We start from the raw sequence: 13949 nt of genomic DNA on the forward strand, positions 1-13949 counted from the left end.
GTGTGAGATTCAGTTTTTAGTTTTAAGTTAGCTCATTTCAAACAGAATTATTTCCCAAACTAGTTGCTTTAATGCAATTATTTATAGTTAGCTTAATTTCAGACTCATTGATTTTTATTTCCTATTGAACATATCAATGGAGGAAAATATTGTCTTATCCAAAGTCCATTGGAAACAAACTCCAATCAGGTGCTTTGTGGGATCTCAGGGAGAAGGTTAACTCAAGGACACTTGGCAAGAAAATGATCCTCAGTAAAACATCAGTCTATTTTATGGTTAAATGATATGTTGCCCTAAAGCTAAAAATAGCATTGTTCATTAAATCCAAATTTGTTCCTAAACATTAATAGACACTTGTTAGATCGTAACATTATTTGAAAGACAATTAGATGGGACTTTTACTCTAGAGAACTTCCTTATTAAAATTACCTTTCTAGATTACTTGTTTTCTAATGTAGCATCAGATTATGTTTGAAATATAATTATAAGGCAATATGTGTTTTACTTAAGCAATAAAAAATATTGTTTGTTAACGTTTCAGACAATGTGTAGAGATTTAGCATTTCATTGCTTGAAAAGTGTAGTAAGTAATATTTTAAAAAATTTAATTGTATACAAATAGGTCTTTCTTTGCTCTGATCGCTTTGAAACTTGTGGAGAAGATAGTAGGAAAGGAATGAGGGAAGAATGAAGACTTGAGTGAAAGTTCTAGTGGAAACGTAGTTTTATTTCTGAACTATTCTCCCTACTTCTAATCTGATTTAATTTTTTCCGGTATCTTCTGTTTGCAGTGATTTTTATTTATTACTGTAATTTGTGCTTTTAAAAATTAAAAAAATAATATTATTTAAATTTTCATAATTCATAGTTGGAAACTAAGCAAATTGAATTCAGCTTCCTTTGTATAACCCTCAGAACCTTTCCTGTTTTACCCAAATGCATTGTCTATGTGATTTTCTCTTATTCCTTACTTGCTCAGTAGACCTGACATACCAGATAACTTGCAGTTCTGTAATATGCTGTTTCTTTTTCCTGCTCTTAACTTTTTTCATAACAACGCCTAACTTAGAATGATCCTTCTCCAACCACTGTTTAGTGAAATTTCATCTATTCATATCCTTGTATCCTGAATGATACAAGTATCATTCTCTTCTTGCAGGTCTTCCAGACCTTCCAAGCTATGTTATCTCCTTTACTTTTTTTTATTTTTACTTTTATTTGTTTTGCTGTACGCGGGCCTCTCACTGTTGTGGCCTCTCCCTTTGCGGAGCACAGGCTCTGGACGCTCAGGCTCAGCGGCCATGGCTCACGGGCCCAGACGCTCCACGGCATGTGAGATCTTCCCGGACCAGGGAACGAACCCGTGTCCCCTGCATTGGCAGGAGGACTCCCAACCACTGCGCCACTAGGGAAGCCCCTCCTTTATTTTTTTAACTCCCTTCTTTATCATATTTGGATTTAAATTTTATTACTTTTAGTTTTTTGCATTATCTCTTCTCCTCTTTTCTGTCCCATTATTGTCCTCCTGCTACTCCTTTTCCTCCTCTTCCTTCTTTAATGCAAGAATCATGCCATATATATCTCACATATCTTCTATGACCACAGTTTACATTGTTTGTATTCAGTGATGATCTCTTGGAACACAGTGATGAAAAAAACATGTGGGTTGATCAAATTTAATATTTCTTGAAAATATTAAACAAGATGATGGAGAATTTGTTTTCTATGAATCTCCAAAGGGATCTAGTACTATTTAAAAAAGTATTCACTGCTAGAACATTCAGCTCTTTATTGTTATCAGACTCGATAGTTAAATACTTTTTAATAGTTATTTAATATAAAGTTCTTTGACTCCATAAATATTGAAAGAAAGGAAAGATCCTTGAACCTAATTGCAGTGCTTCAGTTTTCAGAGTCAAAATATTGAAAAAGTACATGCCAAACATGCAAAAGCAATCAAGCTCTAAAAAGACTTAAATGACAAAACATGTAAATACACGAAATGTAGATTAATAAAAATTTGTAAAGTTGATATGGAGTAAAAGTTGTAGTTAGCAGAATTTGTAATAAGTGAACATTTAATAGGTGGGGAGATGTAAAAATATTATAAAGAAGATATTATAGTGTCTTTTCTAGGCCATTATGAGGGGAAAGGTATAATTATAACATGCAATTTAATTTGGGAAAAGATTGAGAGTAAGTTATACATATGTGATTAAGAGTAGCTAAAATAGAAGTAACAATTCCAAGATGAGTGACATTCAGATTCTAATCCTAACCTTTATTTAGAGGGTAGAAAGAAAGCTAATATAAAGTAAAAATAGCTTTCAAATATGATTTGAGAAGAAGGATATATGAAAAAATTAACTGGGAAAAAAGTTATGACATCAGAATTTAAGGTGCCAGTTTCCTCAAAGTAAAATCAATGTCTTAAGTTTAGAAGAACTTTTGTTTCAGCAATAGCAAAAAAATTCAAATAGTTTCAGAGTATAATTGTGCTAGATATAAACAAAATTTAGTCTAAATGTAAAAATAAGGAATTTTCCATGCAGTTTATGAGGAAAGACTTTATTTACATAAAGCATTTGTAGACTATTTTTACATGTGATTTAAAAAAATATTTAGTGGACATGAGTCAGATCACACAGTTACATAATTATAATCTTAAATATTAATGATATAAATTAGGACACTTTTAATTAACCTCACTTTTTAATTTTGAATATTGTGAAGTGTAGTGAAGTTAGGTAGCTTGTTGGAAAGACATATAACTTCACTTACCTAATCAAAGTCTGCATTAGAAATATATACCTTCCAAGTTTTAGATAGGGTACAGGCAAAACTGCCATATTTGATAATCTATGGTAAAGTTAGAAACACTCTCTTTCAATAATAATTTTTTAAAGCATTTTATGTGTTGATTTGTTACTGGAAATTAGTAGCCTAAGTAACAAAGTATATTTCAAACAAGAGAAGCATACTGAAAATCCTTTTTTTAAAAACAAAATCTCACATTGTTTTAGTAGCCACCATTCAGCCATAGAATTCTTGAGTGTGCATCTCACTCAAGGAGAGTCTGTTTTTAGTTCCTAAACATGTAAGTGAAAGGTGTGGGATTTGGCTTGTAGTCTCTTCCTCAGTTTTGAAAGAATTAAGGAAACAAAGGAATCGGCGAATGACAGACATGCACTGACAGACATGCACGATTGACACGACATCTCTGCATCAGACAATACTTTATGCTGTCGCTAATCTTCTCAACCAACCTACAAGGTGAATATTGTTTTCTCTTTTGTAGTTGAAGAAGAACTGAGAGTCAGAGAGGTTTGTAAACTTGCCTAGTACCAGAATATTCAGTTTGCGTGCTTTTAAGTCCCTTGCTGTTACATACAAAAGAAAATCTGGCCGTTTTGTGTGTATGTGTGTGTTTCTAGATTATCTCACATAACACATATCACATTTTGCACAGCTTTAATTATTGGTGAGTATACCTTTCTAGCATTCCTATTTTACTGCAAGTTGTTTTTAAAACGGTGATCATAGACTTGTAGACACACTCTCGTCATTCGACCCATAGTGTTAACACAGAGCTTTGTACAAAGAAAAGGCTAAGAAATTCACTGGAGATGGATATACATGTTGAAATTGACTTTTCAAATGCTTTTTATCATTAGTAAATCTTTTTTTATGAGTAATTATTTTGTCTATATATATGACTTAATGAGCCCCTAATGTCTTTTCTTGGTTTTTCTTCTCTATGTGTTTTTGAAGAGCTATGTTTCAGAAATGACTTGAGTGAAAAATCCCTTTTATATGAAAACTGGTTTGGTTAAGTTAATGACAACACATAAATTGGAAAAAAAAAATCATCCCAGAAAGTTTTCTTTCTTTTTTTTTTTTTTTTTTTTTAAGTTAGTATTTAAAGAGTGGTAGTTTATCTTTCTGTAGATTATAAGCATACTTGTATGGAACATTATCTATTAAAATTTATATAGTTTACTATTGCAATTTTATTATATATATGCCCAAATTAGCACATTATTGTGGGGCTGTGGGTGAGAGGTCCATGGGTGGTGAGGCTAGGGTGTGAAAACATATTACCCTCCTCAAGTAATATCTTCTATTCATCTAAATTCCTTTCCCCACCTCTGTTTACAGAGTAATCATGAAAACAAATTCTTATGCTCAAATCAAATGCAAAATAATCTTAGTAGACGTGGCTTTATGCCCTGCTGTGATATCTTAAAATAAGTCCTTATTATAAATAATAGATAACACTTTCTTATCCTTTCTATAAAGTAACTCTCATTGCTTCATCAAGGTGAAAATATACTATGTCATATGAAATAAACTATTCTGGTTTTCACTAAAGCTAGACTTAATAATTGCAATACTCATACTTCACTATGGAAATAATTTTCCGGCTCCTCCAAAAGGTACAATGTTATAATTAGGCTGGTTTCCTTCTTTAACATGTCCTTTTTCTCCTTTCTCTTTGTCCTTCCACTTCTACCTCATATATCCATGCTGTTCCCTTTTTCTCTACTTGTCGCAATTGGATAACACATTTAAGCAAGGCCTAAGTCTTCCTTGGAAACTTGTTACATTGTCCCCCTTCCTTTGCACAATTACTACCCCTGGTTATGCTCATACATCTTCTTGTTTATTCTACCATAGGGAGAGGAAAGAGCACTGATGTTGGAGTCAGACATTTGGTATGAAATTCTTGCTGAGTAACATTGTCTGATTTTACTTCTCAGTCAACATGAGACGATATTATCTGCCTGATAGATTTGTATGGAGAATTAAATCATATAATTGTATAATAATCTAGAACATTGCTTGGAATATGATAGGAACTATAAAATGTTACTGCTTCTCTTTATGTTGAGACTTCATTTACTACGTCTTTTCCATTACAGTGGGAGTTGTGAGAAAAATTGTTCTACTTTATTTGTGATCTCAATAATATCCACCATGGTAGATATTTAGTGTATATTTTTGAAATAATATATAAATAACTCGCCTAGATGGCTGCCCTCAATCTTTTTTTCAGTTGCAAAACAGTACTGTATATATTTATCTTACGTATATGTGTGTAGGTGTTTGTGTGTATATGTCTGTGTATATACATATCTCTTGATGCCATAGTTATAGAGGGGAAAAAAAGACAACTGAGTGTGAGGGGGTAATTGCTTACTTGTTGATGCATCAGTCAATTTAAGTATCCTCCTTTAAGTATCCATTAATTATTACATGCATGTAAAAGAATGCAATTTTAAATTAGCACCTGCTTTCAAGTTTATTTTCAGAAAAAGTTAAACACTTATGGCACTTATGGTAATTAAGGAAAAGTTCTAAATGTTTTCTTGTAAGTCAGAGTGTGAATAAGGAAAACAAAAGAAAAATGTTAAACATGATTCCTTTTCACATAATTTATTTCATCTCAGCCACATTTTTTTGTTGTCAATGTTTTCTCTGTTTGTAAAAGTAAAATGTTATGAGAGTGTTTATTATGAGCTTCATTTTTCTATAATGTCTGTGAGTTTAGAAAGAAAATTATTATATCTGTTATTTCCAGATTTAGCGTTCTCCGAGCCTGTCTGTACAATAGTGACTCAATAAATATTTTTGGCTTGATTTATCAAATGGTCTTGCTTCTTACACAACCACATTAAAAAGTATGAGTAGGATAAAACTGAAAAGTAATGAGATGTATAATAACTGTTAAGATATATAGCACTTATTACATACTAGACACTGTTCTGGGCAATACATATTTTTATGTATTGTATATAACTAAAATGACAATTTTTAGCTTATTTAATGTTCATATAACCATATGAATTAATATTACTCCCCCACCATTAGCAGATAGGAAACCAAGGAACCGAGGGCTTAAATGACTTGCCCAAGGTCTTAGTTCTAGTAGAGCTAGTAATTGAAATTGGGTTATCTTGCTTCAGAATCTGTGCTCTTAATTACCATGCTATGAATAGTGGTGCCAGAGATTCAGATAAATCTGTGTAATTTTGCCTTATAACAAAGGCAAGTACTTCAAAAATACTCTGGAATGTGTTTTGGTAGAATGAGGCTTAATACAATCCTCAGTAAACTATCTCTATTTTGAATATTCCTTTCCAGAAATATTTTAAACTTATACTCAAAATGTGAAATGATTTTAAGTATATACCATTCACTTGAATAGAAAATAGAAAGAGAAAGAGAGAGAGAGAGAAGGAAAGAAGGAAAGAAAAGGAAGATCCAGTTTGCATTTGATCAGTTTTAAAAATGCTCACTGTGATAAACATCTTCAAAATTTGAGTCATGTTCCTTTAGTATTTTCACTTCCTAAGATAAGTCTGTGCAAACTTTGAAGAGGGAGCAGCTATATCAGTTTGGTTCAGTAAAATAACTTTACAACGCTAACAATTTTTAATGTCTTCCATATGCACTTAACACATTTAAGCCAGATTCCTTATTTTAAGTTGTAAGATCCTGGAGGATAGGTTGCATGTTTTACTCAGTATTCTATTCTATGTTCCTAGCACAGTGCTTTGTATTTCAGCGGACACTCAATAAACTTCTGTTGAATGAATTGATTATGGTTGAGCATAATTAATTAACACAAATCTATAATTTTCACAAATTTAATTATAAAAATATTTAGAAAAGTAATATAGTTAATATGTGGAATGATTTCTGAATGATTATTAGGGCCTGGAATGAAAGTACGGCTCATGCATTTAACTTTGTTTAAACACACAGTAATGGTAATGAATGATTTCTTTTTTTTATACTTTTCTATTATTAGTAAAAATTATATTTGCGGAAAATGTTTACACAGAGTTAAGTACCAAATCTGTTTAAACACATTAACAAATTATACAAACTAATCATTAATTATTATACAAATGAGTATAGTAATATTTATACTGCTTTGTCCAGCGAGACTGAATTATTTGTTTCAGTCAGTTTGGGGGCTGGGAAGTAAACACTGTGCTAATACATGCATAAATAATGTACCTTAGGTTACTTACTTATTTTTATACATGATGCATGTATTCATTAAAATGAAGAAGGGAGACAGTATACAGATGTTCTATTCAGGAAGGAAATTTTCAAGCAAATGGGAAAACCTGTATTTGATAACCCTTTTTTTTTCTTATTTGCAGGATTCAGATTTGGGATATTGGTGTTTCTGTTTTGAAGAATATTTCCTTTTGAGCTGTTTTTTTTTAATCATCGGTCTTGGACTACAGAAGAATCAGAAAGACACTTATTTTATTTCAAGTTTGGAACACTCACTCTTGAGGCACTCTCATGCCTGAGAACATGACCATGTGGCCATCACAGCTACTAGTCTTCATGATGCTCTTAGCACCGATAGTTCATGGTAAGACCTTTAAGTATATTTTTGTGTGATGCTTAATGTTGTCTTAGTTGTTTACACTAGACCCTTTCTTCTAAATTTTTGCTCTATGATTTTGCAGCTTTTGCCTACCATATATTAATAGCAGTAAGTAATGTACCTTAAGCTGCAATAAATAGGATTTCGAGTTTGATTTCTTAAAATACCATTTAAAATGTATATGTAACCAAAGTTTAAAAAAAATAATGCATGTTTTATTCTTTGTTTTACCACACTTAAGGAATATCATCTGAATTATTAACTATGTCATTTATTGTGAATTATTTTTATTTACATTATTTTGTAGGTAAAATAACTTTTAATACAGTAAGTATGCACATTTGAAGGAAAACACTTCAAAAATCTACCTTCCTGAACCAAATAATGATTTGTTTCTGAGTGTTTACTACTCTCCTCAATCTTTAACAAACAGGATAAAAATTAAACCTCTCATTAAAGCAAAATTCTCACATCCCTTTCAATGCAAAAAAAGGGAAAAAACCAACAACATCAAAATGATATCAACATATGCAGAAAGGTATTTTTCTTGAAACATGCTAACATACCCATAAAAGACTGTGTTCTTTGTTCATTTAGACAGCTTGGTATTTAAAACATGAGTATGATAGTTAAGAAATGATCTCCTTTTGCAAATTTTATAAAACATAATTATTCAGTAAATAAGCAAAACAAATTCTGTACCACTTAGTACAGTATTCACGGGATCTCTCTAAAAATTGGCAAATTAAAGTCTATATATATGTTCCTTTTTCACAATTTAAAGTTTTCTACTAATTATCATTGGTTTTGCACTAAGATTGAAAATGGCATAATATAGTCACTATCTCATACATTAATGGTAATTAGAACAAAGAAAAAGGGACACAGCTGTATTTGCCACTGCTTAGAAGGTATCAGAATATTATAGTTTAGCAAGCAGCTGAAAAGCATTTTTAGCCTCTTCAGCTCACTTTTGGTTTTTAATTGACTACAGGGAGCTATTGTAGTTTGTCAGTGATGTGAATCTGAATTTGGCTCATATATAAGTTTCAACATGAATTCTGCATTCTGCTGTCAGTATAAAAACTGGATATTATCACTTCTCTCTTGACATTTTCCCTAAAGTTCCCCTGATTTAACACCTTTATTTCTAACAAATCGCTATATGATAGTGTTTTTTTAAAAAATGAAAGTAAAATTATACAACCATCTACTTTTAAACAATGTAAATTTGTCAGATATTTCAAAATTTTTCCTTAATTCTTATATTGATGTAGCACTTACATACTCACATACTTGGGCACATATAACATTTTGTGATATGGGACAGTATAAGAATTATACAGCTTTAAACAAGTGCTTTTCTGATTATCTGTATATCTAAAGATGATTCTAATTAGGTTTTTAGATGTTATAAAAACACCTCACTCATAAGGTTACTTTGAAGATTAAATAAATAGTATATGTAAAGAATCTAGCACAGTGCCTGACAGATATTGTGACTGAACACATTAATCTCCTTTATCATACTATCTGCCCCTCCAGTTTGTTTTTGTGCCAGTAAGTTGTAACAACTAGGAATTAGCTAACCCTGAGAGCTTTTTCATTTGATGTTGATATTCAGAAAAAAAAAACAAAAAAACTCTATGTACAAGTCAAGTTTAAAAAGTCAGTCTAAAATTGCACTGTTAGAGCAAGATAGGTTAAAAATAGCAGAAATAGATATTGTAAGAAAGACTCCCTTTTCAGAGGTGAAATTTCTGGTCTCCAAAAACTGACACCTACTGTGTATTTCAGTGGGCCCCAAACATGTCTGAGCCTTAGATCATAGGTCTTGAGTTAAGGCCTGTACTGAACACACATACACACACACACAAACACACACAGACAATCTCTCCAAGTAACTCTGAGAAGTATTTAAAAACTCCTAATAGGGCACAGAGAATATTGAGCCTGGTATATAAAAAATATAAAACATTTTGGCTAAAAACTAAAGTAATTCTTTCCATTGGATGTGAACTACCTTATATTATCTTGACTTTGAACCATATCAGGATAAACAATATAGAAGCGTTCCACTTATAAACTTTATTCTTATTACCTTGTGTAAGTATTTTAAAACTTTACACCAGAGAAAATGCAAATCAGTTTTGTCTGCCTTCCATAGGAGGCTTTCTCCATTGCCTTTGTGATAGCACTTCGGGCTTGTAAATAAAGGGCTTCACTTGAGCAGGCTTTTGGAATCCAGCATACTCATAAACAGAGGAGTGTGTGTACCTTTGAGCAGTGATGAAATCTAATAGGATAGGCATTTTTAGAGTCCCATATAGCTTAGAGTCCCAGTCCTGGCTTAAAGGAATACCATATAGCTCGAAACCTTAGAGGACTGAGGTAACGTGGATGTCTCAGTTATAGAAGTACTCTTGTTTCCAAAACATCCCCTTATAGCATCTCTTTGCCTACTGCTGTTGAGATGCCTAGCTTCATTTGTCCTTGAGACCATAGAGAATTAACTTTTCTGGGTATCACCCGAATTGCTGGCCTTTTCTCCAGAGTAAATAATAATGATGACTATAAATTCTGTAGCCATAAACTTTAGAGGTATTGGTACAATTAATTATCACAACATTCTCATGGGTTTAATGTTATTTATTATTATCATCATTATCATTAACTTCTTATAGTAAAATCCTTGAGGTACCAAGTGGCAAAAGAACTTGACTAAAGTTGCACATGAGACCCAGAGAGGTTTTAAAACAAAGGACTTAGCTTCTTAAGCTCTGGTCTTAATGCCAGTAGATAATCAGTTACTATCAAGGCCATTCTTCCCTACAGAAAAAAATCCCACCTCAACTCTCCTGGTCCTTTGGGAGCAGATAAGGCAGAAAAGTAGATTACCTGCTTCTTCCATGTTCTGGGCACAGACAGACTGGGATTTGAAGTCTAACAGACCTGAGATAAAATTTCAGCTCTACTGCTTACAAGCACTGTGACACTGTTACCTGGTAAACTAGTTAACACATGCCATTTACCATAGACTATGAGCCAGAAAACTGTGCTAGTTGCTAAAGGTAAGGTAGTGAACAAAAGATTCTTAATTTTTCCCTCAAGCTTACAGTAACTGAAACATTTGTAAACATACTTCTCATCCGCAAGAATGAACACTTACTCCATGTGCGGTTATTTTAAGAAATTGATGGAATGATATGTGAATAGTTTCTAACATAGTGCTTGGCATTCAATAAATCTTTATATTTTATTTTCCTAGCCCTAACTACCTTGAAATAGAACTAAACCTCTCAGCATTACATAAGGAAAATGTGTAATTATCATTATTCTTACCCTGATAATTGAAATCTTTTGCTACTTGGACCTCAGCATTTAAGTTTTGCCAGAAAATTTTAAAACTAGTATCTAAACAAAATTCTTATCAAACTGATATATATATATGTATATATATGTATAAAGGCTTAGTATATAATTGTCAGTATATAATAATATAGTATCTAGTTGTCAATTGTCAGTGGTAGTAGTATATAATTGGTAATATATAATTGTCAGAGAAGCATGTTTTTGCATGATTTCTACATGGGTAAAATTAGAAACTAAGCTGAAGAATTAATTCTGAATAATGTTTACATTAGTTGAATAATCTCCCACATCATCCTAGAAAGTCTGGCCAGTGTTTTTTATAGGAAAACAAAATTAATTAGTATATCCACATTGTGTGTGTATATATATATATATATATATATATATATATATATATACACACACACACACAAGTTTTAAATTAAGAAATGTCTCTAGGTCTGTGTTTATCTGTCCATATTTTATGTCTCTGTGTACCTCTGTATTTCTCTTTTTCTGTTTACCATGACTGTGCCCCCTTCTTGTACAGCCATAAAATCCTTATCTATAATGCAATGAGACCTGGCAGAAGTAAAGAGAAGCAGCTAAAGCAGGTGGCCAGTTCTTTGCTGTTAACTAATGTAGTGTTGCATGAAGATAAAAGTTTTTTTGTTCTATTGATCTTGTTGGGAGCAAGAGAAAAAGGGGGAATCAGAGAACAAAAATCAAGTGATAACATGGGCACCTGGGACTCATCCTTATTGGCAGTAAAGCAATATGCTTCAGTGTAGGACCTGGACTAGGACATCTGGTCCTGGGAGGGATGTCACACAAGCCACAATGGGTTGGGAGTTGAGAAGGTGATTGGGGTGCTCAAATATTTTAACTGCATCTCATCTTAATTAAACTGTGTTTAGAAACTGTCACAATTAAAAAGATATAAAACAGGATCATTGGAGCCTACTGTGTGCTAAAGGGAACAATACTTTTTATGGTACCTTTGCAGAAAAAAGTAGAATTAAACAAAATTCTTCTGTGACCACCATATGTGTACTTTTTTCTGCAAGTCTATTTTTTTGTCATTAAAGTTGAATGAATATTTATATATTAATGGACTTTACAGGCAAACCTGCTCTTTATTATGTCCAAGAAGTTAATTATTATAAATAGTTCTTAGCAGGGACAAAACAATGGTCGAACGCATATATATTTCGTACTATATGTTTTTATGTAATTTGCATTTTATTATTAACTATTTTTACAATTATAATATTTAATGTGTCAATGGTTTAAAATAATAATTTAAAATATTTTTTGACCTCTAATAAAATGTAAAGCTTGAGAAAGTACAAAATTACATTTTATAACACAACATATTACCGTATAATTTTTTTATGAAGTCATGTTTTATTAATTGTGAAAAAGGTTGACTTCTAAGCTCTGCTTAACTTTGTTATTTTTAGAAATTAATCATCCTTTAAATGTTTATAATGTTTGCCAGCCTAGGCAATTTGTCATACTTGCAGTAATATCACTGTTTTTATGGTCAAATATGTTATACAGAAAAATCTTTGTCATTATCATGTTATATGAGGTAACGGTGAACACATCCAACACCATCTACATTAGCCACTCGGTACTGAAATTCAAAATATATATTTCAAAAGTTAACTATGCAGTCTCTAATATCACAATATTTACTACAAATATACATGCCTGACAGCTTTCCTTTGTAAGGATGTGTTTAGGAGCCTTCCCTACACATTCGGTATGCAGGTTGGCAATTGGAAAATAGTTTTATTTTGCCTTTGCACTTGCAAAACATGTTATATGTGAATTTTATTGTAGTGATACTCTATGAGTAACACGGGTATACCTTGAGAATAAAATAACATTTTTTATTTTCAGATTTTATGTACTGTGACTATTTGGGGGGTTTAGGATCATATTTTTTTGTATTTCTTGGCTTTGGGGTAGACTGTGACTGCACTAGGATGGTCATCATACACTTGATGTTGAATGAGTTTCAAAGTATTTTGATATATAATATATAAATAACTAATTATCTGTTTTCCTCTTCTTTGCATTGCTAGTTACTTTCATTCTCAATGTTAAGAATAGTTCTCTTATATTTATAATTTAATATAAATAGCCATAGTGCATTTTTCATACATTTATTTCCTCCATTCTGATTGGGAAATGATTACTTAATGACCAAATAAAAAATTGAAATGCAATAAGAAAGAGTCTCATTGATTTGTCATGCAAATAAGACACTATATTATATTGTGATCTGTTTTAATTCGACAGTATAGAATAAGGCCCTATTGGAACATAGGATTAATTCATTCTCTATTTCATGTTTTTAATTGATAAATTGAAAATAAACTACTTGCATTTTAATACTTATATTTTTGTTTTATTTGAATCTATATTTGTCCTATATTACCATCATGGCAGAATTAGTTTCTTTAAATAAAGAAAATTGTATTCCTATCAGAAAAAATATATATGAAGGATTTGATCAAATAAGCTAGGCTAGCTAAGGATTTGCAAGAGAAATATGCTAGTTGTACTTACAAAAGTAATAAATAGACATCTTTGTACAAAAATAGATTCTCACAATGACATTTGATAAGCTTCCAGTGTTTATTTTGTTTATACATATTATAGTTTGCGGTGATTTGACTGTCCAGAAGTCAAGGTTGTAGCTTACTGTTAGAGCACAAGAACATAGTCTCATGTATTTTTTTGTTTGTCATTACCAGTGTCTCCTACTTTATTGTCAAAGTAATTCTCCTCATACAAATTTAGATCAGAAAGAAAAAATCCAATAATCCCATGACTCAGTGGTATAATTAATATTAATGCTTGTTAGATTTTTTTTGCAGTTATGTGTATGCACATTTTTTAAAAAATTGGAATAATGCTAGAAATAAAAGTTATATTTAAAATTTTGACTAAACCTTAAAATTCAGACATTTCTAGCATCTTATTAAAGTTTCAAAAAATTATGATAACATGTCATATGAACGAACCATTGTTTAACCATATGTTGAGGGCTCAGCATTGAAGGTCACTGATACATTGCCATTACAAATAGCAGTAAAATGGAACACGGTTGTATATAAAATTTGACTGCATCTTTGTACCCCTAGAAGAAAATCTCAAGATATGGAAAGTAAAA

General features: G+C 31.6%; 1 protein-coding gene across 4 annotated transcripts in view; it reads left to right on the plus strand.

The window, feature by feature from the left end:
- Positions 1-13949, plus strand: part of ADGRL3 (adhesion G protein-coupled receptor L3) — a 703409-nt gene that overhangs the window by 113637 nt on the left and 575823 nt on the right. For all 4 annotated transcript variants that reach the window (XM_032632860.1, XM_032632862.1, XM_032632861.1 and 1 more), the window contains exon 2: positions 7176-7396. In XM_032632860.1, coding sequence (XP_032488751.1) covers positions 7324-7396 — 73 coding nt within the window. In that variant the 5' untranslated portion in view covers positions 7176-7323. The remainder of the gene's footprint in view (positions 1-7175; positions 7397-13949) is intronic.

The sequence above is a fragment of the Phocoena sinus genome, chromosome 5 (assembly GCF_008692025.1).
Source record: "Phocoena sinus isolate mPhoSin1 chromosome 5, mPhoSin1.pri, whole genome shotgun sequence".
Lineage (NCBI taxonomy): Eukaryota > Metazoa > Chordata > Mammalia > Artiodactyla > Phocoenidae > Phocoena > Phocoena sinus.